The 24700-nt window shown below is 39.9% G+C and overlaps 1 protein-coding gene across 3 annotated transcripts in view; it reads left to right on the top strand.

Moving 5' to 3' along the window:
* LOC117832576 (dedicator of cytokinesis protein 3-like) overlaps positions 1 to 24700 on the top strand; it is a 267287-nt gene that overhangs the window by 209951 nt on the left and 32636 nt on the right. For all 3 annotated transcript variants that reach the window (XM_034711939.1, XM_034711880.1, XM_034711804.1), the window contains exons 11-23: positions 2808 to 2889; positions 4521 to 4581; positions 4736 to 4883; positions 9876 to 9964; positions 12478 to 12603; positions 17927 to 18051; positions 19449 to 19611; positions 20530 to 20636; positions 21134 to 21305; positions 21428 to 21525; positions 22862 to 22945; positions 23932 to 24032; positions 24414 to 24495. In XM_034711939.1, the coding sequence (XP_034567830.1) occupies positions 2808 to 2889; positions 4521 to 4581; positions 4736 to 4883; positions 9876 to 9964; positions 12478 to 12603; positions 17927 to 18051; positions 19449 to 19611; positions 20530 to 20636; positions 21134 to 21305; positions 21428 to 21525; positions 22862 to 22945; positions 23932 to 24032; positions 24414 to 24495 (1438 nt within the window). The remainder of the gene's footprint in view (positions 1 to 2807; positions 2890 to 4520; positions 4582 to 4735; positions 4884 to 9875; positions 9965 to 12477; positions 12604 to 17926; positions 18052 to 19448; positions 19612 to 20529; positions 20637 to 21133; positions 21306 to 21427; positions 21526 to 22861; positions 22946 to 23931; positions 24033 to 24413; positions 24496 to 24700) is intronic.

Below are 24700 nucleotides of genomic sequence, written 5' to 3'. Positions count from 1 at the left end.
TTCAGTAAGTCATGCCAACACAGAGTGAGCGCAGAGGAGAGGAGCTTGGACTGGGTTTGTTACTTTTCTGGTAGTGACAGTAAGATGAGTCATTCTTCACTGGCGTGTATATAAATCTGTAAGCAGACTAATAAAAGTCAGAGAAAGAGTTCAGGTACGTAGCAGCCAACCTTTGAGGGAGAGTTAATGAGAGGAGTAACAAAGATCTCATCAGACCTGTGACAGCAGAACAGACATGGAAGCTGTTGGCTTCTATATATATTGTTCTGAATGTATGAGTGAAAGATCCAGGTGTCCCTCTTATACCACAGGTGATCTGATATGTTCAAACCAAGCGGCAACCTCCGGTCTCAAAATATGAAGCCCAGGCCGAAGTGTTATAAACTGCAATTCATAGAGCATCCACTTGAGGCTGGCTGCAGAAACACCGGAAACCACATACACACCCATTCAAAAAGACGATATTTGCAGCAGAAATAAACATGTTTACAGCCTGGTTCAAAAAAACTATTTAGATCTGAGTTGCTAATTTCTCTATCGGCACACGGGGGTGAATTTTTTATAAAGCGACAGTTCAGAAGATTATAAGATTGCGAGTTTTGTCCATTTAAGGACATGACTGACCTGACTGACAGGCAGGAACACTGTAGCTGTTAGCAAAAGGCTCAAAGCCCGCCTCTTTACCCCACACTAGTTCGACAGAAGTTAAATTTAGTTCAGCGGTTCCAATATGGTTCCTGCTGACGATTGGCTGCAAAACAGTGCTTCAGAATAGATTGGTGACGTCACGGATACTACATCCATTAATTATACAGTCTATGGAAGCAAGCGAGGAGAAATACAGAATAGAGATGGTATTACACTAAAGATGAAACAGATTAACGCTCTCTGTTAATTCTCAATTCAACACAATTTTATTTATACAGCACCTTTCAAACAAGCATGCAGCCCAAAGTGCTTTACAAAAGAACAGAGAGAAAAAAACAGAAGTGGATAAAATAATAAAATACCATATCAAAAAAAAAATACTTAAAATTAAAATAAAACCCATAGAGTAAAATTGATAACATAAGTAAGGGTAAAAAAAAATAATTAAAAACCAGTTCTAGTTAAAAAAGGCCAGATAAATACAATAACGAAATAAATAAATAAATAATGTTGTTAAAACAATGACCAGGGCTGAAAGGAAATTACTCCAAATTAAAAGCCAGATTAAAGCATCATATTAAAGGAAGTCTTTCATGAGCCAACAGCCCAGTGTTCAAAGTGTTCAATGCATTCAGTCAATGCAGAAACAGAGACTTCATGTGGGTCGCTTTTTCCTGCGTTCAGATGCATCTTGCCCAGAGCTAGAGACTGAAAGTCAGCAAATGTCAGTGGATTAGTATGTGCTGCTCGCTGCTCACAGAGTCTCATACAGTATGACTGGAGAGATCTTAAGATGTGCTGGAGGCTTCACTGTATAAATGTCAAACACACCATTATTGAATAAAAGCATGTCAGCTTAGTCACATCCCCCTGAAAGTACGGGTTAAAAGAACCGAGTCGCTGACACCAGCAGACAACAGTTTACCGTTCCCTGAAGCGAGAGAGTCTGAGACTGGCTGCCTGAGAGCTTCCTCACTGCTGGCTCTCTGTGGGGAGGAGAGAGGAGGCATGAGGAGAAGTCTGAGGGAGTTTTTCTCTTTCTGAAACCCTCTGAGGAGAGTCAGTGAGGGCAGCAAGTCCAAGCTGAGCAGAATCCTCACCTTGGAGTCGGGCTGAGAAGAAGTTGTTGTACGAGTTCAACAAAGAAAACATAATTTCTATATAAGACGGACAATTAGACATGTTTGATTCTGTGTTTTGGGTTTGAGTTAAAGAGAAACAGATGCATGATGACTTGTGACTTGTCTCCACTTAAGTCAACAAGATGTAGATGCATGTAGTCAGAAAGAAGAGACACTGAAATAGAAAGAGAGTTCTGAATTTGTTTACTGATAAACATAGGGCACTAAATTTAACATTTAATTGATCGTGCAGTTTCAGCTTAATTTATTGACAGAGTGCTACATCATTACTAGAATAATCCCAGGAAAGTTTACACAAAGAGCTGAACAAGACTGTACCTAGTAATAATGTTTACAGAGACCCAACATTAATTCTCCATGAGCAAGCACTCTGGAACATTTGGTGGCAGCTGCAGGAAAAAAATCCTTTAACAGGCAGAAACCTCGAGCGGAACCAGATATATGGTGTGTAGCCATCTGCTGTGATAAATGGTTATGATAATATGAATATAGCAGTTGGAGTCAGGAAGGTAAGACTCACATGAACAATTATCATAATGATTATAGGACTGATATAACTAACATCGCAGGATAGTTTATAATTAGTAACTTGGTGCAGGACGATGTAAAGTCAGTGACATGCAGTAATGTGACATGAATGCATTGAAGGCCCCACCTCCCATGCTACTTTTGGAGGCTTTTGAGTCCTGTATTTGACCTACGGCCTAACTGGTGAATCACTGCTCGGTAGTACTAACCAGTAACAGCACAGGAGGGGAGGGATTAGGTGTAGCTCTGTTGTGAACAAAGATAATACACCCTAAGACTTCAGACTGGTTCCTTTGTGAGTTTCTCTCAGATCCAACCCGTATTAAGAGAAACAAACTCTTTCTCCCCCCCCACAACACACACACACACACACACACACACACACACACACACACACACACACACACACACACACACACACACACACACACACACTGAACTTAAAAGAAATAACAGCAGTTTTTTTCTCTTTGTGTTTTTTTTTTTTAGTGAGAAGTTCATGGTGAGACTGAACAAGAACGGAGGACCAAAGAATCCAGAGAAAGTGGACAGACTGTGCGCCCTCTTCACGGTAACTCTCTCACACACACAGTTAAAGAAGGGAAGCTTTGTGAACTGTATATACGTGAGGAAGCACTGCCCCCTATTGACGGGTCCTAGAATCAACTACTTTAGTCAGAATCATGGGGCTCAGCAAGACAAGAAGAAACATGACCAATGGATTTTATTTGCTTTTATTTTGGAACTGTTTAGAAGTCAGAATTATGTAATTAATACAGCCCTGAAATCCAGACAAACAGCAGCTTTGTTAAAGGTGTGTTCAGAAGTTTAAGGAGACAGATTACAACACAGAAAACACAACAACAAATGAGCTGCTCTAATTTTAGAGTAACGACCATAACTAAGAATGTAAAGTCCAAACTTCAGTCCACCCCTCCCTCCCTGAATCCTTATCCGCACTTAAATAATGTTTTTATTTTAAGTGACTGTCGATAATAATAATAATAATAATAATAATAATAGTAATAATAATAATAATAATAATAATAATAATAATGAAACATAAAAAAAAAATAATAATAATGATAATAATAATAATAATGATACATAAATAAAATAAAAAAAATAATAATGATAATAATAATAATAATAATAATAATAATAATACTAATGATGATAATAATAATAATAATAATAATAATAATAATAATAATAATATCAATAATAATAATGTTAATAATAATGATAATTATGATGATGATAATAATAGTAATAATAACTTTTTATTTATAAAGCACCTTTAAAAACAAATGTTTACAACATGCTTTGACAAACAAAGCATGGCAGAATTCAGGAGGATATCAACATAAACATTTAACGGAAAGAGAGAAGTGTAGAAATTCTAACAATGCAAAAAACAAAATACAAAGTAAAGGTTAAAAAGACTCAACGAAAATTAAACAGAATAAGTGATGAAAAAATAGACCAATAAATCATTGTTACAGAGGTTGTTTTTTAAAGCATTAAAGGACAATAACAAGGTTTTAAGAAGAAGAAGATGAAATAACATCAGTGAAAATAGAAAAGGATAGATTAAGAGCATTAAAATGAAAAAAAGAAATAATAAAACCATTAATAACTAAATTGTCAGGTTTAAAAAATTAAAATGAATTAATTAAAATGAAAAAGTGAAGTCAGAAAAAGCAAGTCTGTAAAAGTGAGTTTAAAGAAGTGATTGAAAAGATGTCACTGACTCTGTAAGCCTTATCTCCTCAGTGAGAAGGTGTGACTTCCATGACAAAATCAGCCCCCTAAGTTGAGACTTTTCTATTTCTGTCCTTTTGGGTAATTTTTTAATGCATGCTGAGGGACATTAAGAGGATTTAGAAGTCACTGTGCTGGAGATATCAACTTAAATCATAATATTTTAAGGACAGCAATGAAGCTCAGTCAGTGGAGCAGACGCCTCACATATAGAGGCTACAGATTCCACTCCCGACCACACTGTCCTCTTCCCACATTTACTCTCTCTTCAGTTGTCCTTCAACAAAGAAAATAGCTTCATATTTCTGCATCCTTTCAACATTTGAAAGGATGCCTTGAAGCGCTTGTTTTGACCGATGTTCTTCTATCTCAGTTAAATGTAAGTGTTGTATTTGAAGTTCTCTTTATCAGTTTCTGTGCATTTTACTCTCCCTGCAGGACCTGAGCAACAAAGACATGAAGAGAGACCTGTACATCATCTCACAGGTTATCAGAACAGGTAGAACTTTATTTATCTGCGATGCAACTCCTACACCATCTGCAGAGTCTGTATTTCATGTACAGGCTTGATTATTTTCTGTTTAAACAGAACCTTTTATATTCACAAAATAGATGCATATGTTTAATATCCACACTCACATTTCCTGTTGCAGGTCGCATGCTGCTGAATGACAGTAAGAAAGGTCCTCCACACGTTCAGTACCGCAGACCGTACGGCTGTGCTGTCCTGGCCATGAGCGACGTGCTGCAGACCATCTCAGAGCTCAAAGAGGAGAAAGACTTTGTCCTGAAAGTCTACACGTGAGTTGCAAAACCAAAGAGAACTTACACACTGACTTACTCAGTAATCACTAATAAAACTCTTATAGGAAGCAGAATTAAGTTACTGCACAAAATAAACCACGTACTGTTGCACACGGGAAACGTTATAGGTTTTGTGAGTTCATAAAATCAAAGCTCCTCACTGCAGTGTCAGCATCAGAGCTTTAATTTGTTGGTCTAGGAAAGAAGACATCAAGTTTCTAGACACAAACACGCACGCATTCACACATGATGTCTGTTTCTTTTCAGAGGATTGAGTAGGCCTGAATTGAATATTGTGGGGAGAGAAGAACACTAGTTTGGAGTAGTCAGAAGCCTTATTTTTACACATTCCCCAGAGTTTATTATATGTTATTTAATATTTTTATTTAACCGTCATTAAATCAAAAAAGCACTGAAATTAAAGATTGCTCTCTAAGAGTGTCCTGTCCAAACAGGCAGCAGCACATCACCCAAAGTTTACGACATAATGAGCAGCCAAACATGAAAACATAATAAAATATACATGACTGTAATGCATTAAAAAAACATGAAATAACAAGTGAGCCTGCAAATTACTGTCAAAATCAACCACAGTCATAAATATCAGGCAGAACATCTACAGCTCAAAGTGCCTGCCTCCAAGTTTAACTAACTAATAGATACACAAAGTTTTGAAGCTCTGATCAGGATACGTTCTGGTTTCCACCCTGACAGATTGTTATTTAAGTCTTTCAGCGCTGCAGAGAGAGAGAACGTTAAACTGGAAACAGACAATTACACCGCTCTCATCAATCTGCCAGACTCCACAACAGAAGCAGTATTTGTTATGTGCACTGCTCGTCTGCTGCTGCCTTCATGTGTTTGTTTGTTTTTAAATGTATACCAGTATATAATAATAATTCTGTTGATGACACAAAATAAAAACAAGAGGAAGGATTGAGGCGGCGGTGACAGGGGCGTGCCCAGACTATTTTGACTGGGGGGGCCCAGCTGGAGCATTTCAGGATTTCTGCAGAGGCGGCCTGAAGTGTGTGTGCACACAGATAAATGAGCAAAACATATTAACCCCTTCTGTCTTCACTAATCATTACTACTATAACTATTAACTTCAAAGTTTATTTTAAGATGTTATACTCCTGTGAATTTTTAACTTATAAAGAGAAACAAAACACATCAGCAATGTTTGATCCTCTCAACTTTAATCTATCAGGACCCAATAAGTTAATGTTTGTCCAAAGTCACAGTTGAAAATATGAATGAAAGGTAATAGCTGTTTTCAAAACCGCCTACTTTACTAGTAATATATATTGATTTGCCCAAAATTCAGTATGTAGTATGTGAACAAAATATGCCAAAAATATGCCAAAACTACCTGGATGTCGTACTGATTCAGGAGAATTTCTTAGTATGCATCAGACCAGTCTGCCTCCCTTCTATTTCACACAATTCACAGTGCTAACTTTCTGCTTCTTCTTCTTTCTTCTTTATTGACAGGGGCACTCAGTTTTTAGGTGCTGGAAAAATTATTAAATTCCATATAAACCACTTCTTAACTTTTTAAATCATATGTGATGCTAAAGAAGCAGTTTCGCAATCAGGTTGGTCATTGTTTACTTCCACTTTCCGAAACTGAAAGGACACTGTAGAAGAGTCAAACTACATACTACCTTCAAACGCAGTATGTAGTATGTGGTATGTACTGAATACTATGTTCATAGGAAGTATGTACTAGGTGGTTTCGAAAACAGCCTGTGTTTTACATTGAAATGAAAAGAAAGCTGCTAGCCGTCCGTTGTATCACAGCCAAGTGTTGTTGTCGAGCCACCAAACCTCGTGTCTGAGTCGAGTCCTGAGTCCAAGTTGCCTTAGAACAGCCATATTCAATTAGCGGCCCAAAAGCAACTGCAGAGTGATTGTGATTTGGGTCCAGCAAGAAAAAAATCTTTTACTAACGCTGACAAGTTCTTACAAAAATTCCAACATTATTACAAACATTGAATGCAACACTTATCATAACCTAGCAACTAACCCATAAGTGCTGCTCTTTTATTGTGTTTATGCCCTTTTGGATGTGGCAATATGTTAATAAACATCCAGTGTGTTTGTTATCTTATCAATTTGTTTTTCTTTTAAATGGTTAACTTTGCTCACTGTGCTAAAAATGTCCGGCCCAGCTCATGTCCTTAGTCTGAAAATTCGGCCCGACCAATTATTTAATTGAATAGCCGTGTCTTAGAAGAATCAGAGAGGAGTCAAAGTTGAGTCCCAATACCTGAGGATTCATAAAGAGGAGCACTGTGTCACTTTAAACTCTTCACCATCTGAACCTGAGACTTAAATGATCATTGAAGTTACAGCACCATGTAAAAATGTCTCTCTTACTAGTTAGACACACTCATTGTTCTTGCCGTGGTGGATCACTGCAGGTTTTTAATAAACCCCAAAGTACCTGCAGCCCACCCACTATAATCTGAACTTTAACAAACCAAACATCTTGGATGCACTGGGTTGAGTCACTGTCAAGGCTTGCATTAACATTAGCAAGCACAACAGTCAAAGTAACTTTAGCATCTCACTTATTTTTCTGTGTTCAAAGTTTGAGCTTCCTGTTTTCTCCTCAATGCCCTTTAACATATCAAACATGTTGCTCAGCTCCTGCTCGCATTTGCTGGAAATTATATGAAAGTAAAGCTCACGGTTTATGATTCATGGAGTCTCTTTAGGCGTCAGACAGGAACTGTTGCTGAACAAGACAACACAAGAATGCAAATACATGTGGAAACGTGTCAGCAGTGTTTATTGATTTATCAGTCTGAGACCTCCTCTCCATCTTCCAACTCTTAGTGCAGTCAGTCCTCAAGTCAGAGTGCAATCACAAGTCCTGAAACTCAGTACTCTTGTCCTGGATTTAGATACTGCAACACAAAGGCTGAATTGTTGATTTTAGCATAGCTAAAGCCAACCCCTGGTCACCCTACTGGATATGCTGCTGTACATAGAATAATAACTCTGTTCTATCTTCACAAGTGGAGTCTGATGGTCATGAAGAGGGTGATTTAACATCTTCTCTAGTTTCTGCCTCTGTGAGGATCTTTTCTGTAACACTTCCAGCTGGGATTCTCAGCCATGATTTTCAGTCATTACAGCCTCTATCAGAGCTGCAGGATGAAGCAAACTCAAGATGAAACATGTTTGCTGATGAAGAGAAACAATATCCGCATCTCTCTCATGTGTTTGTCCTGTTAACCACCACACTGACCTCTTCCTTTCTCTGTTCTGCCCTCTGCTCTGGTCTTCATGTGACTCCTCAGTCTCTTATTTCCTCTCCCTCACTGACGTTTTATGTTTGTGATTATGTAAAGGAGAGGAAGAAGAGAGTTTTAAAGCCTCCATAATCTGCAGACAGTCACTTCACTGCTCTGTCACATTGGTCTCTGCAGTCTTATAAAGCCATCAGCACTCTGCCATCCTTCTCTCTCTCTTTTTCTCTCTCTCTCACTCAGACACACAAACACAAACACACACACACACACACACACACACACACACACACACACACACACACACACACACACACACACACACACACTCACACACGCACTGTTGATGGCAGACATTAGGGAATCCCCATCGGGTGAAACTTCTGAAGACTTGCCTGCAGGAGCCCTGCAGAGCCTAACAGTCACAACATGATGTAACTGTTTTTGTGTGGGTGGTTGTGTGTGTGTGTGTGTGTGTGTGTGTGTGTGTGTGTGTGTGTGTGTGTGTATGTGTGTGTGTGTGTGTGTGTGTGTGTGTGTGTGTGTGTGTGTGTGTGTGTGATGTCTAATAACATCCTCAGCTGAACTCTTAAAGGATGGTTCATGCTTGGTGGGTGGTTTCACATCCCTCTCTTTGTACCTCGGGCCTACAGTGTCTGGAGCTTCCTGTGATGTTGATGTGACAGAAAAGGCTAACATGTCAGTGACACTTAACGACAGTTCAGTTCTTGATCAACAACACAACAACAATCAGCCCGTAGGTCTACTGTACTTCTGTCTACTTTGAGGAGCTGTGGTGCCATCTTTGGTGCCTCAGATTTCTGTTCTTCTGCTTCGTGTCGTACACGCGGCTTCAGCTGTGGTTCTGTAGTCTAAGCTGTCTGCACTGATTGTCGAGTTCTCCTCTCTGTGAAGCACAAATCAAACTTTATTTTATTATGTTCAGTGTCAGTATCATAACAACAGGGGGTCTGCTTTAAAGAGTTCTCATGCACAGCTTCAGGGCTTGCTTGTTCTGAAGGTTTTATCTGAATAAAAATGATCTGGATTTGGAGAGCCATGTTTTAACATCCAGGATCAGATAATCTTGTTTACTTCTGTCCCAGTTTACAAAAATGAACTGACTTGGATTAACCCAATCCTAACAAAGGCTTTTATAGATATCAAATTCAGATTACCAGTGCTTTAAACAGCATTACTGTTACAGTGTTTGCACAGTCTACAACTGGACCCAAAAGCAGACCAACAAACTAAGTAGGAGGGGGTAGAACAAGGTTTTATTGTCCACAAAAACTTGAGTTGGTATGGGCAGGTTTAGGCTGGTGGAAGGTAGAGACTGGGGCAGAGGCAACCAGGAGGGAAATACGAGATAAGGCCCTGGTCTCGAGTGGGTCTCGTGTTCGGGTCTTTCATTCCTCTGCAGTTATCTTAGGCCTTGGTTTGCAAAATTGTGCACTGTCATTCTTCTTTGTGCTGTTTGTAACAATGCAGCTACATAAAACAGAAGGCAACCCAATTAACACCCAAAACTTTTAATATCATGACGTTACAATCAGGATCTGAGAGAAGGTCATGTTTTTGGCATCTCCAAACCCTGATAGACCAAAGACAGGTTGTGTTCCTAACTAAACATCTCTCAGGTATTATTCATGTTTTTAAAACATATAAAACATGAGTCACTGAAAAGTTTCTGCTGTTTACGACCTGAGACTTTGCTCTTTTTCTCCAGGTGTAACAACGAGAACGAATGGTACCAAATCCACGAGAACATCATCCGCAAGTCTAGCACCAAATACACAGCTCCCAGCACCAACTACGGTAGGATGGACAGAGTGTGTGTGTGTGTGTGTGTGTGTGTGTGTGTGTGTGTGCATGGGTGTGTGTGTGTGTGTGTGTGTGTGTGTGTGTGTGTGTGTGTACGGAGTATGCCCTGAAGCAGCATCACTGAGAGCGTGTAAATCTGTGAAGATGTTTGTTTTTAGTTGATATCTGTGCAGGTCAGATACATTCATGAGAACAAAGTCGTACTTTGTTGGGCAATGAGTTCATTTGGAACCATTTTATAACCACTAAATATGAACTTGATTTCCTCCTCTAGTGATGCACTAACCTTAAAGCTGTCAGCTGTCAAAATTACTGCAACTGTACATGAACAGCCAAGTTATGGTGGCCCTGAAGGTCAAAACACAACATTTTGCAAAAAAAAACAACAAACATGAGTCAAATTTTTTTTACAAGAGATTAAATTAAATAAACAATGACAATTTAATGAAAACATCGTGATTTTTTTTGTAATGTTTGAAATGTTGCCCCCAATCATCATGTTTTTTTAAATATTGTGTTTGAACCTTCAGGGCCACTGTACGACTTTCTTCACTGCACCTTTAGTTTTTCTCTGCTTTGCGTGTCTCTGAATGGAAGTCACCTTTTTACCTCTGAGTGAGAGCAGAGTGGTAGTGACGGGTGTTACTGCATTAGTAATGATGGAGTGTAAACGAGGTGACTCACACAGACTCTCACAAACAAACAAAGTGAGACACACAAACAGAGAGCTCATGAAGTCAGTGACAAAACAAACACACAAACCTCCCAGGAGCGACTCGTCCAGTCTGAGGAGCAGCACGCACTCTGACTGACACACACATGTCATCGCTCCACATCAGACAGAAAATCTGCTTAATTGGTGTCGCTGCAGGGATCTGTCAGCCTCCACTTTGAGGTCTTTGAACTCTGGTGGCCCCAAAAGTTTTCTCTAAAAAATGTAACTGCAGTTAGAAAGGGGTGTGTGTTTTAATGCTCTGTGGTAGAGTCGGTTACTCTGACTTCTTTCTCCCATTTGAAGCCCGAAACGAGCATGTTTGGTACAGTGGACGCTGCAAACATGCAAACTGCAGAAACGGCTGCAAAATCTGAAATTATACAACTTTGAAAAGAAGTGCAAAGATCCAAAATAACTCTGAAAAACTGCAATGAAAAACAAAACAAATGCATTGACATACAAGACCCCACATGAATAAACCTGTTTCATTTAACGCTCCTACCAGCCTGGTTCTCTCTCTTTGTGATAACTTTTTTCGCAGAGTTTTTCCTTTGCATGTTTTCTAAGTTTGTGTTTGTTTAAATTTGCATCATTCATGTATTTTGGCACACTCAACTTTTACATAATGTTTTGAGGTTGCACCTTGTTTCTCGAGGAGATTGTTGGAGTTGTTGCAGAGTGTTTGAACTTGTTGGCCACCATATTTTGGCCACTGACGTCTTATTGTTTAAAGCCAAAGCTGACCAAATGTTTTTGACAGGCTGGTGAAGAATCGTAACACTTCTATCCTGGTTAAGAGAAAGCAGTGGTTGCAGCTTTTTAGCTTTTAGAGGTAGCCATGCCTCAAATTATTTCCCCTGCTTATGGTCTATTGGACTCGAAAGCCTGGTTTATAGTTCTGTGTCGAATCGATGGCATAGATTACTGTAGGTCCGCGTAGCTTCTGTACTTATGCAGAGGCCTACCCTGCACCTCCTCCAAAATGTAACTACACGTTGAATCAATGTGGACCGCAAGCCCTGGGGCTGCTCGGCGGCAATGTTTTTATCTTTATTTTATTTAATCTTTGTTTAACCAGGTAGGTCAATTGAGAACCAGTTCTCATTTACAATAACAACCTGGGCAGTATTTCCAATGTATTTCCTGCATTTACAGCACTTCCGGGATCACTGCACATTCTTCCCTGTAATCATTAATGTATGATAAACAGCAACATGTATCAGCTTTAAATTCACATAGTGTATACATACGTTCTGAATTGTTGTGAAAAAGTAAAGAGAAATGTAGCAGGCCAGAAACAGACGACCCAACTAGCAGAGAGAAGACTTGAAACTAAATATTGAGACCATGAGCTCATCAGGAAATCATCGTTAAGGTTATAAATTAACTGAAAAGTTTAAAGAGTCATCCAGCGTCATCGACAAGGACGAGTTTTTCAAAGACTCCCCCTGCTGGCCATAAGGAAGACTGCAGGTTTGAGGCATCCCTGCATTGACTTAACTTTTGAAACTTTTGCCTCTGATATTTATAAAATGATGGAGATGATTTAGCACATTAACACATCCCAGTAGTCACCTCTACTCAACATCTTAAGTGCTTTTTTGTTCATAGAAAATGAAGATAAGCTGTTCTTTATGGAGCTCAGATGTCTAATTTAAAACTCACCATCACTGATCTCCTGTGTTCCTCTTTTACTCATATTTCTTTCTACCCTCTGTCTCTTTTTCTCCTCTTTGTCTCATCAACCTTCTCATGCCCGTTTACACCTCCCTCCCTCCCTCCATCCCTGCAGGTCTGATCATCTCTCTGCAGCTGCTGAGAGGAGACATGGACCAGGTCCGCAGAGAGAACCCTCTCATCTTCAACAGGGGAGTGGCCATCACCCGCAAACTGGGCTTCCCTGATGTCATCATGCCAGGTGAGTCGGTTCAAAGTCCTCCAGTCACAGCGCTAGGTAGAGTCTAACTCTAACATAGAGGTTACATCCCACTATGATTTTCGGTCTCAGCAGATGTGTGTCTAACATGAGTCTGGTTCTGCTCGAGGTTTCTGCCTGTTAAGGAAGTTTGTCCTTAACACTGTCACTTGCTTAATGCTGCTTGAGATAACGTTTGTTGTGATTTGGCACTATATAAATAACGATTGATTGATTGATTGACGCAAGGAAGTGAAGGATGAATCTTTTCTGCATCCATTTTTCTCAGTAGGGACCCAGGAATGTAATTAAAAGTTAGTCTGACTTACCTAGTCGTTGTTTTCTCCTTTTAATAAAGGTATGTCAAATGCACAGATGTTGACAGTTGTGACTCTTCACATGTTAGCAGGTTTCCTGCTCACACTGCAGGGGAATAATAGACACATAGGTTTGTTTAGAGGAAGATAACCTCTCATATTTGGAGTGAGGTTTAATTTAACCGTCATATTAATGTCTTCTCCGCCTGATTAAGACACAGAAAGGTTTTATCCACAGGTAGGACAGATGTGTCTGCGTATGAGAGCGGACTCTGCAGTATTGAGGGAATGAGGCCATGCATCATTCTGAAGGACCGACTGGATTTACATTCAGAGCATCACTTGGTTCAGTGTCTATGTCCACTGAGCTGCTCTCATGAAGCTGCTCGATGAAACACGAGCTGCAACAGAGAACGTCTGTTAGTATTTCTTAGGCAGATTTATAAAAGGTCAACGTGAGTCTGTGAGGAGGCGTCGGCGGGCTTTAGAGTGACAGGTTTTTTAATACAGCGCTAAAGTTTGTCATTTCAATGATGAAGTCCTCATACATCAAAACTGAGTCACAGAGGTATTTTGCCTGGATCTGTCCTTTAATTATATCCATGACTTCAAACAGGAGTCCTTTCCATCCAACTCAAGATCATTGCAGGTAGCTTCCACTTCAACACCAACTGACAAAACAAGAAGGATCATGTGACAGCTGCGTTACCATAACATGTTGACAGGTTAGGGCGTTGAGTTGTTTTGGTAGATGCATGACCTGTTTTAATGTTTCTTAAGATTTATATTCTCCAAAATGCTTCCAAGTTGAGAAATATCTGCCCTCCTGCTTTCAGCCAACACCAGTTTGTGTCTCAACACACATATTTGACTTTTCAGTTTATTTTTGAGCACAAGGAGAAGACCAGAGGGTTCAGTTTGTCCTCCACCTGTTGATATCCACATAACACTTTCCTCTCTACATTTTCAAATACTTCTTTGCAGGAGAGAGACAATAACTCAAAGCATCTCTTGTAGTCTCTTCACATAATCAAGTTCATTTTGTGACACTGACTCTCAGGGATGTGCGTCTGAAGTTGATGAAGGGGTTAAATGTTGTAACCCTCAGCATCAGAATTATGTCGCTCATATGTTGTCTCTAAGCTGTAGTTCAGCCTCCCTCCACTAGTTGAGGCTGTAGCTCTGGTTAATGTCTGCGGCCATAACGCTCTAAAGCTCTACTACCTGGATGTAAACAAGCATAGGTGACAGATGTCATCATATAGCACGGTGTGGTTTGTCAGTATATTGATCTAGTAAATTGAGATAAAGTTGTATGGAGGCTGATTCTGGTTAAACTGACATATAACCACTCCACCAGAGCAAGGAGGAGCCAGCACAGGCATGTGGACACTAACCTGTATGGAGGACTGGAAGCTGCTGGTGCTGGCTCTGCTAGTGTTAGACACACTCAGCAAACCAGTGTGACATTGTTTAACTGCAGACTCTGTGATCCTGTGATTAGCCCTGTGTTCAATTTTGACTTTCTTCTGGGTGTTTTCTTACTTTTAGACTAGCTTAGATTTCTGTTTATGGGCCTCGGAAATAAGGGCCTCCAGGAGTGATAAGCCTCATGTTCCTCATATATTGGACATATAGAAACTAAATTGGTCTTTACATGTTGCCCCCTATTGTCGCTGCAGTGCACAAGTACAGTACAAAGATATCGTTGTGTAAATAACTTGATCAGACCGAGATATTCACAAAGATGTGGTGAACACACGTGTTTTCAGTCTCAGAGAGGAATTATTTTTAAAACAACAGGATTCACGTACGTTTGCCCTCAAACCGCCCTTAGACAAACAAGGAAAAGAGCAATGCTGCATTTTTCCAACACCTCCACACACACACACACACACACACACACACACACACACACACACACACACACACACACACACACATCATATGTCTTTCACACATTAACCATGCGTGTCACACACACACATACGGCCTCCCCTCGGGCAGTGATGGAGCGAGTCTTTAACTCCCATCCTGATAAATGAAGGCTGACATCTTGTCTGTAGGGACAAGCTGAAATGATAAATGGATGCACACACGTTAACACAGGTCATTAGTCTTTGTGTCAGAGGTGTTCAGCTTCAGGTGTGAGCGCTGCAGAGTGTGTGTAGCTCCTGCTGTGTGCAGCGTGATTTGACCTTTTGCTGTCCAGAGTTTAAAAGACCCTGAAACTGACACACTTTGGTAAAATAAATAAATAATAAATAATCAGTATTTAGAGAATCTGTTTCTTCTTCGTGGACTCCTCTGTGAAAACCAGTACACTGAAGCCGAGCCTTATAACAGCCGTTCGTCCTTTAAAAACAGGCTTGTTGGCACATTACCTTTTAATAATCTATATTTAAATGGGCTCTAGATTTTATTTATTTCATTTAAAATGTTAACTTTGCAGGGAATTCTGTATTTAATGCGCAGAAAGACACAAAGAGACGAGCTCGGGCCTTCACCAGCCGAATGTTACTCACCGGAAGTACACAGATAGAAGAAATATTTCATAATTTGTATTACACAAAAATACTTAAAAGCTACAATTCCATAAAAAGCTGAAAATGAATATAAATTGTTTTAAAAATTTGTGCATAAATATTAATCATCGTTATAATAAAAAATGAAAAAAGTTCGTATTTCCGTCCTAAAGAGAGCCGGAAGTGACCGCGGGTATCTATCTTATACTATTTCTTATTCTTCTTTCACAGTGGTCCAGATCCAGATAGATACCAAGCGGCAACATCTGGTTCATACACACTCTGCAAACACAGTATTTGATTCTACATGAGACTCCCTCTACATTTTGTATTTATTTTGTGTGAGATAAACCGGAGTGACCCGGAGAAAACCCACTTGTTGTGGCGTGGCGTGGCAGGGTAAGATGGGGAGGTGAGGAAGGTGACAGAGAGAGAGAGAGAGGAGGAGCATGGAAAGAGGGAGCTACTATTGCTCTTCAGCAGCCTCTTCCACCTTTCTGTTCCCGTTCTCTTTCTTCCTGAACATCCAGAAACCTTTCTTCTCTCTGTTCTCCTCTTCTTTTTTCTTCTCATCCTTCTCTTTTTGTTTCTTTTCTTCCTTCTCCCTCTTCTGTTGTTTCTTCAGCTCCTTCTCTGCCTCTACCTTGTGTCTCTTTTCTTCCTCTGCTTCCTCTCTTTGTTTATTTTCCTCCTCCTTTTTCTTGTCCTTCAGCTCCTTCTTTTTCTCTGTCAGTCTTTTCCTCAGTATCTTCTCCTACTTCGTTTCCCTTTTCAAGGTCCTGGTGAAGAAGTTTCTCTTCTTCAGAGTGCACATCAGGCGGTTGCGCACATCAGGCGGTTTTAATTACATATTATATTCATTACATATATATTCATTACATATTATATTCATTACATATTATATTTATAACATATTTTATACGCATTAATGAACGATTACCCATACAGCATATCTCAATGTCCTCACTTGATGCAGTATGCTCATAAAAACTTCACCTAAAATCAGATATTATGGGATGGTGCATCCTTCAGGCTGTGACAGGCAGACACATATTTAGCAGCCAGAGGAGCTGCTGACCCTTCCCCCAGGAGAACTGACAGTTTCTCTTCTGGGGTTAATGTTGGGAAGTTTGGTACCATTTTAGTAATTTCCCTGTATCGGGAATCTCTTTGTAAAGAGAACTTGCTACAGTGGAGGAGGAAGTGCATCTCTGTCTCTATGTCCCCTGTAGAGCAGTGAGCACATAGATGCTCCTCTCTGGGCAGCCATGTCTGCCTGTGTCTCCCTGTCTCTACAGCTAGCTGGTGGTCACTCAGCCTGTATTTGGTCAGGATACGTCTTTGTTTGGTTTCTCCAGTGTTCTAAATACAGATCTTTGGAGCGCTTCATGACAAGTTGAATTCGGTTGTGTTTTCAGAAGTTGCTGTTGCTCACAAATCATCATGCCACTTTAGCTCTATTTGATTAAAGTAAAAGAGAAATGTATTTTTTTGTGTCATAAGAAGTAACCTCTTACATCATGAGAGTTACAGTCAAATTATCTAAACTGCAGGTGTTTAAAATTGTGTTTCAGATCCTTGATTTTGCTCTGGGGAGAGCAAAGCAGGAAATGTTTACCATTCTTACACAGATTGGAGGATATGGTGAAACTTAATTAACCTTGCCTAACATAAAGGAATATCAAATAAAAATGAAATTAAAAGAGTATATCATAAAGCATAAAGAGGACGAGGGTTAAATGCAAGAAAACAGTGCTTAATAGAGGATCAATATAGGTGTGATAAGTTAAAGAACCAGGGAATATTTATAAAAGTAAAAGCTGATTTTCAGATGTAAACACTGATACAAGAACCTCAATAAAGTTACAGAAATAAATGTCTATAGAAGTGATACTTATTTTTTATTACTACCTCTATTTTTAAATTGATTACATAACTTAAAGATAAATAATATTCTAATTTACACAGTAAAGATAACATGAAGAACATTAGTATTATAGTAGTATTAGTTTAAAAAGAAACAACTTCAAATATGTCATCGCTCCAATTCTCTCTCTTTGTGTGAATAAAGCATGTGATGCTGCCCTCCAGCCACCAGGGGGCAGACTAAACACGTGTTCACAGCAGAGATGAGGAACAAAATTACCTTGGATAGACTGTATAAATATATATATGCATATATATATATATATATATATATGATTTTATTTATTATATTTATCAACCATGGTATTTACGTTAAATTTGACTTAAATTGTGTAAAACGTTTTAGAGATTAATAAATAATCCTTGGAATTTAAAACAAATGTCCAAAAACGACAATTTAGACCCAGAACAGACACAGGGTTAAGCATTAACACACCAATTTGTCCTTAACACCCCGGACATGTGTGTTCAGGGTCACATCCACGTTCAGCCTCCCAACATTTCTCAGGTCACAGTGGTAAAAAGCTCCTTGTCTAATTATGTCCATGCATGTCTTAGGTGATATCCGGAACGACCTGTACCTGACCCTGGAGAGAGGAGACTTTGAGAGAGGAGGGAAGAGCGTTCAGAAGAACATCGAAGTCACCGTCTACGTGCTGTACGCTGATGGAGAGATCCTCAAGGTGAGAAAGTCGAGATGCACAATCATAAACTGTGTCCTGATCAGATTGTGTAAAGAGAACAAGAGACAACAACGTGTCCTCATCCTCCCACTGTGCTGGCTTCTGCAGTCATCCTCATTACTATTTAAGATTCATGTGAATGCTCTGCTTGGATACATTTAGAGGAAAAACTCCTGCCTAAAAAAACTAAAGGTTTAAGTTGAAATATTTCTCAGCATTGACCTGTGCTTCCACACGGGACTTCAACCCTGATGTGTTAGATTTGCCTGGTTTGATCCATCCAATGTCACCTCTATCTGACTACAGTCATCTGTCTCCACCATCGCTCTAACAGTCAGTCTGAGCGTCTCATGTTGCTGCAGGTGGGTTTGAATTGGAGCTGAAGGCTTCACACTTCTGTATGAGACACCATCGTCTGTTACAGGGATGTGGTAAAGGATCTTTATGACCCCATTACATACTCATCTCGTCCTGTTTGCTGCACACACAGGATGATTACTGCTTTGAGGTGCATCACACAAGAAAGGCCTCTGACCCAAAGGAAAAACAAAAATGTGCTTTTATTTTCAAATGCAGGGACCATCATCCTCCAATACAATCCCACTTGCTCCGCATGATTCAAGGTTCTCCAGAGGTTGCAGCAAAAGTTTCCCTTTTTTTTGATTTAGCAGTAATTTTTAAAGTTATATTTTTGGGGCTTTTACACCTTTAGTTATAGAGGAGAGGACAGTGGATAGTGTAGGAAACAAGTAGAGAGTGGGAAATTTACATGCGGGAAAGAGGCATCAGACTGAATTCGGACCCTGGACACCCGCTACATAGGCGCGCCACTTAACCATTAGTCTAAGTCGATGCCCGATTCAGCAGTAATTTACCAGATTAACAGATCCCAAAGTGTCACCTTTGCATTTACCTTTCCTTTAGTTTCTCTCATCATTGACATAGCAAAGCGTCAGTTCTTGACATTTAAGTTGCCGGAACAAGGAAGCATTTCATAATTTTCCTCAAAACGTTGCCCCAAAGATGAATAAATGACCCAAATAGTTTGCAACTTACCATCTGTGTGGTCCACTAATCATATGACTGACTCGTTTCAGTGCTCACTCCTCCTCCACTATGCAGGGCAAACTGATATAGCTTCAAATATAATATGAACATGTGCAGCTCTGCATAGAAATTATTGTACATCCAACTTAATTTAATTCAATAGATGAAGGCCAATGTATGTACGTGTGTGCAGATTTGAAACACACATCCTCTTATGTAGCTTCCTGTAAAGCTGTATTTGAATCTTTCTCTCTCTCTCTCTCTCTCTCTCTCTCTCTCTCTCTCTCTCTCTCTCTCTCTCTCTCTCTCTGTCTCTCCCTCTCTGTCTGTGTCTCTGTCTCCCCCTGCAGGACTGCATCAGTCTGGGTTCAGGCGAGCCCAGTGTGCCAGAGCACCGCTCCTTCGTTCTCTACCACAACAACAGCCCTCGGTGGAGCGAGGTGATCAAACTGCCCATCCCCATCGACCGCTTCAGAGGCTCTCACCTGCGCTTCGAGTTCAGACACTGCTCCAGTGAGTTTCTAAACATTCCTGGTGAAAGAGTTTAACAACAGTTTTAATATGTAGAGGTGGGCCATGCACTAATGATACTTTTAGTTTCTATAATCATGTTCCTTTCAATATTTCCTAATGCACATTTTGGAAAGATTTATGGAAACTCTAAAAGTGGATTCAACTTCTTTTTTATGATAAAAAAAAAGCTTCAGTGCTGACTCACTGCAGGTTGAGCTTTTGGATGTTGGATGTTCTGTTGTTGCAAACATGTAGCTCACATGACTGATCAGCTGATCCCATCATCAAATAGACTTCATCATAGTTAACATGAAACAGGACCCACCGACATGAGACAACACTTAAAATCATCCAAATAGAAAAACTACCCTGAGCACCTCCCTCCATCTTTCTCTTGTAGGTGAGGTAGATGGCAAAGTGACTTATTTAGTTCATTTCTTCTTGCACTGTTTCTCCAGCCTTGACTAAAGCTCTGTGAAGCCTGCAAAATTGTGATGAAAGTGTACTGGACAGTGTGGCTGGTTGAGTTGCTCCAGAGCAGCTAATGAAGAATCTTTAGAATCTTTCTTTTTTTGCTATCACCTTTACATCTTGTGTAAAAATGTGTCCAACAACTGAAAGAAAACACGAGTTACAAAGCAAAAAGTACTGATCTGCAGTCCCGCCCCATATATAGAGGCCTCAAGCAGAAGGCCCCTTCCCCCTTTCTTTCCTGGTTCTGCTCTATCCTCTGTTCTTTCCTCTCTGAGTAAATAGAGTTTTTAAGGTGCATTTTTAGCATCTTTGTATTCTTGAAAGAGTTAAAATTTAATGAAATCAAGGCTGGGAGATGATTTGCTTCAGTCTAAACTTCTTCTGTCTCTCATGTTTCCGTCTCTCCGTCAGCTCTTCTTATTCTTTCTCATTCTGTCTCCACAGCGAAGGACAAAGGAGAGAAGAAGCTGTTTGGTTTTGCCTTCACTCCTCTGATGAGGGAGGATGGGACCACTCTCTCAGACGAGAGCCATGAACTCTACGTCTACAAGGTCAGCCATGAGTGTGACGTCGCTTCTGTTTGTTTCTCCGGCTTCATGGCGGGTTGTACTCTCTCTGTTTTTTTCTCTGCTGAACACTGACACGAAGCAAAGAATCACAAACAGACCAAACTCGGTGTTAAAGTAGAGTAAAGACGTATCTTATCATCTTACCGACATGTTGACACACAAGGACGGCCTGTTGGGTTCTCTACCGATCATGACTCATTTCCTCTCTAAGTGCTCTTAAGTTATGAAGTCAATGTCATCTTGAGAAAAAATGACACGAAGTGAGAACAACTGAATTAAAAGCCCCCCAAAAAATAATAAAAGTAAAAATCAGCCGTAATTTATGACTCAATTTCAGCTTTTAGATTCTTGGTTCCCGGTCAGTTAAAGAGGTAAAGTCAAAGATGTGAGCCGTTCAGACAGGCTGAGGAAGAAACTAAGATCTGTGTATATAATGATTTTTTGTCCTCCCCCTTTCTCTGTGCTCTTGTTTGGTTCAGTGTGATGAGAACACAACGTTCAGTAACCACGCGCTCTACCTGGGTCTGCCCTGCTGTAAAGAAGACTTCAACAGCTGTCCCAGTATCCCGTCCAGCCTCATCTTCCAGCGCAGCGCCAAGGAGACGTTTTGGATCTCCACACAGCTGTCCTCCACCAAGCTGACTCAGAACGGTACTCAGCTCAGCCAAAACGCTCTCCACATTTTAGAAGTGAACTTTCCTGACACATTCACCCAGATACTAAGTCTCAGTGTGAGTCTTTTCTGTGTGCTGACATGCTATGTTGTCTTCCAGTGGACCTCCTCGCCCTGCTGAAGTGGAAGGCTCATCCAGACCGGGTCATGGACATCCTGGGCCGACTACGACATGTCAGTGGAGAAGAGATTGTGAAGGTGAGGTCAAAAAAACATAATTTTTCTTTTCTGTCTTTATCTGGACGGCTACAAGAGACATCTTCTTTAGTCACAGTATTAAACATCTGGTCACTGCAGCTTTAGCTCACTTTACACAGCACAGGAGGAACCGTTCATGTAACGACATTACTGAGCTTTACTTTAACTAGTATTTTGACTGTTTGGGCTTTACACATCTTTTCTAAAGGGCCAAAGATGGATTTAAGATATTTTGGTTAGTAAACAAAACTAACACATGTAAGAGTTATTGTCCACAGGGGGCGCCAATATCAACACAAACCAAAAGTTCCTCGCACAAGTTTTAAAATAAGCATCACAAAAGCAAAACATGAGACGGGGATGGAGATCTATAAACCAACACCCACAGTCTTGTATGATAATTTAGTGTTTCGCTCTGCAGCATTTATGTGTTTACCCAGCATCAACCTCCGGTCTCAAGTAATGAAGCCGATGCAGAAGTGTTAAAAACTGCAGTTCCCCAAGTGTCCACTTCAGGCTGACTGCAGAAGCACCAGAAAATTTGTTGTGACTCTACTGATAGAGATTGATTGATTGATTGATTGATTGATTGATTGATTGATCGATTGATTGATTGATTGATTGATTGATTGATTGATTGATTGTCTGTCTATAGCTGCTGATTGTTTTTATGCATCTCTGCATTACCCTCCATTTCAGTGAACTTAAGTTTTCATTACCAGCTTGGTGGTCAGTGTTAATGGAGAAAAAGAAACCCCAACACTTAACCTTTATGTACACCAGCTTCAACCACTTGTAAGTTTGATAACAGTTTAAAATACAGACAAAGAGTAATGGTCGACATCGTTCTCCTTCTGTGTTTGAGTTTGTGAAAATAACTGATCAAATTTAACATTCATCTCTCTTTTCTTTTTTACATCAATAACAAATTATATATGAGAGGATCGTGAAAGCGTATCTGAGTCTGTCTTCAAAAGGTTCAGTATCATCAGTGAGAGGAATTAAATGGTACTTCTGAACAACTTCATTATGAAATAAAGAGACTTCTGTTTTTGTTCTTCAAGACGAGTGTAACATTTAATATCTGTGAGCTAACTCAGTGTCTCACAACAAGAACAGGAAGTTATGTTTGTTATATTTCATCTGTCAGCTTCTGTTGACTGTCAGGCAACAAGTATGAATAAAACGTTTCTCACCAGACAGCCTATCAGCAAAGTCTTGACTTACATTTAATCCATACTTTTCTAAAGAATAGATAATGAGAACATTACCTTGTTGGTACAGATAATACCTGAACAAATCTATCGCTAACTGCCTCTCAATGTGTGTGTGACAGTTTCTTCAGGACATTCTGGACACTCTGTTCTCCATCTTGGATGACAACACTGACAAATATGGACCACTGGTGTTCCAGTCACTGGTGAGTGTTTCTTTAAAAAGTGTGCTTTGTATGTGCCTCAGAGAGCCTGAGTATAAAATGACATTCAATAACCTCTGGATAATCCAATAATAGACAAGACACACTGTCAGATTAAGCCACTTTAGGTTTCATATTACCTCTATGCAGCTTGTTGAGTGGCAATTCACATTGATGACAACACAGCTTCAAGCTTTAATTCAACATTCACCTGAAATATAAAAGACAAAATAAGAAAAGTCTTAAAATACACTATATGGACAAAAGTATTCGTACTTAATTACTGAATTCAGGGTTTTCAATCAGGCCTCTTATCTCCAGTGAAGGGCGATCTTAATGCTTCTGCAAACCAACACATTTTAGACGATGCTCTGCTTTAAACTTTGTGACAACAGTTTGGGGAAAGCCCTTCTCTATTCCAACAAAGCACAGGCTAGAGACATGCTTTGAGTTCACTGTGCAAGAACTTGACTAACCCGCACAGAGCCCTGACCTCAAACCTATCCAGCACTTTTTGGATGAATGGAAACAGAGATTGTGAGCTAGGCCTTCTCATCCAACATCAGTGCCTGATCTCATAAACGCTCCACAGAATGAACGGGGACACATTCCCACAGACACTCCAACATCTGGGGAAAGCCTTCAAGAAAATTGGAAGCTGTTGGAGCTGCAAATGGAGATCAACTCAATTTTAAAGTATATAAACACAATGCCATTACAGTCCCTGTTGGTGTTACGGTCAGGCATCCGAATACTTTTGTCCATATAGTGCAGATTTTTAGGCTGAAGGCGTTAAAACCATGCTGTGGTTCAGTATATGATGGATCGTTTTAAACCTGGTTGATTGATTGTTAGCCCTCTGTACTAAAAAAACACAAACTGTTTCTTAAACTATTCAAGACCATTAGAAAGCCAGTTTTTAAACATGTAAGGCTCAAAGTGTAATATTGTCTCATTATCATACTAACTTGTGTCTCTGTGTCTCTCAGGTGTTCATCATAAACCTGCTCCGGGACAGCAAATATTACCACTTCAGACCTGTGATGGACACATACATCCAGAAGCACTTTGCTGGAGCCTTAGCTTACAAGTGAGTGAATCTAATTAACTGAAAACCTAACAGTGTCCTGCACAGACCAGATACTAAAGATACTACACTGTCTGAAAAGAATTATGGATACATGTGTTCAAAGTGTGGAGTAAACACTGACAGACTGATTTCCCAACACAGAACTTCTATCAGAGTCAAATCTTTTCATCCTCTGAAGATCATTTACTTGTATATACATGAATTATTGTTGAATAATATGAATCAGGGAAATTGAATCATTTATAGTTTGTAATGTTACCTTATGAGCTCTTCAGTAGGAGCCAAAAAAAAAGATGCACCCATTGTTACATTTTCTAAATGTGTAACTGAATGAAGTCCTCTCAATTACAAAGTTAAAGTGCCACATTAATGTTGTTTCAGAGAACTGATCCGCTGTCTGAAGTGGTACATGGACCGCTCTGCAGAGGTGGTCAGACAGGACCACATACAGGAAGCCATGAGGGTAAGAAGAACAGATTGAAGCTGTGTGCACACCAAAGACTTCCTGAATGAGAATCATGGGACAAGGTCGAGGGCCGAAGTACATTTCTCATCAGTCAGATTAAGACATCTTAAAGTGACATTATGTGTGAAGGTGTCACTAGCTGCTAACGCTAGCTATCCAACCAGCTAAACAGTCCCCAAGTAACACCACCACATAGTTGATG

Source organism: Notolabrus celidotus, chromosome 1 (genome assembly GCF_009762535.1).
Source record: "Notolabrus celidotus isolate fNotCel1 chromosome 1, fNotCel1.pri, whole genome shotgun sequence".
NCBI lineage: Eukaryota > Metazoa > Chordata > Actinopteri > Labriformes > Labridae > Notolabrus > Notolabrus celidotus.
This window is presented reverse-complemented; position numbering and strand designations above follow the sequence as displayed.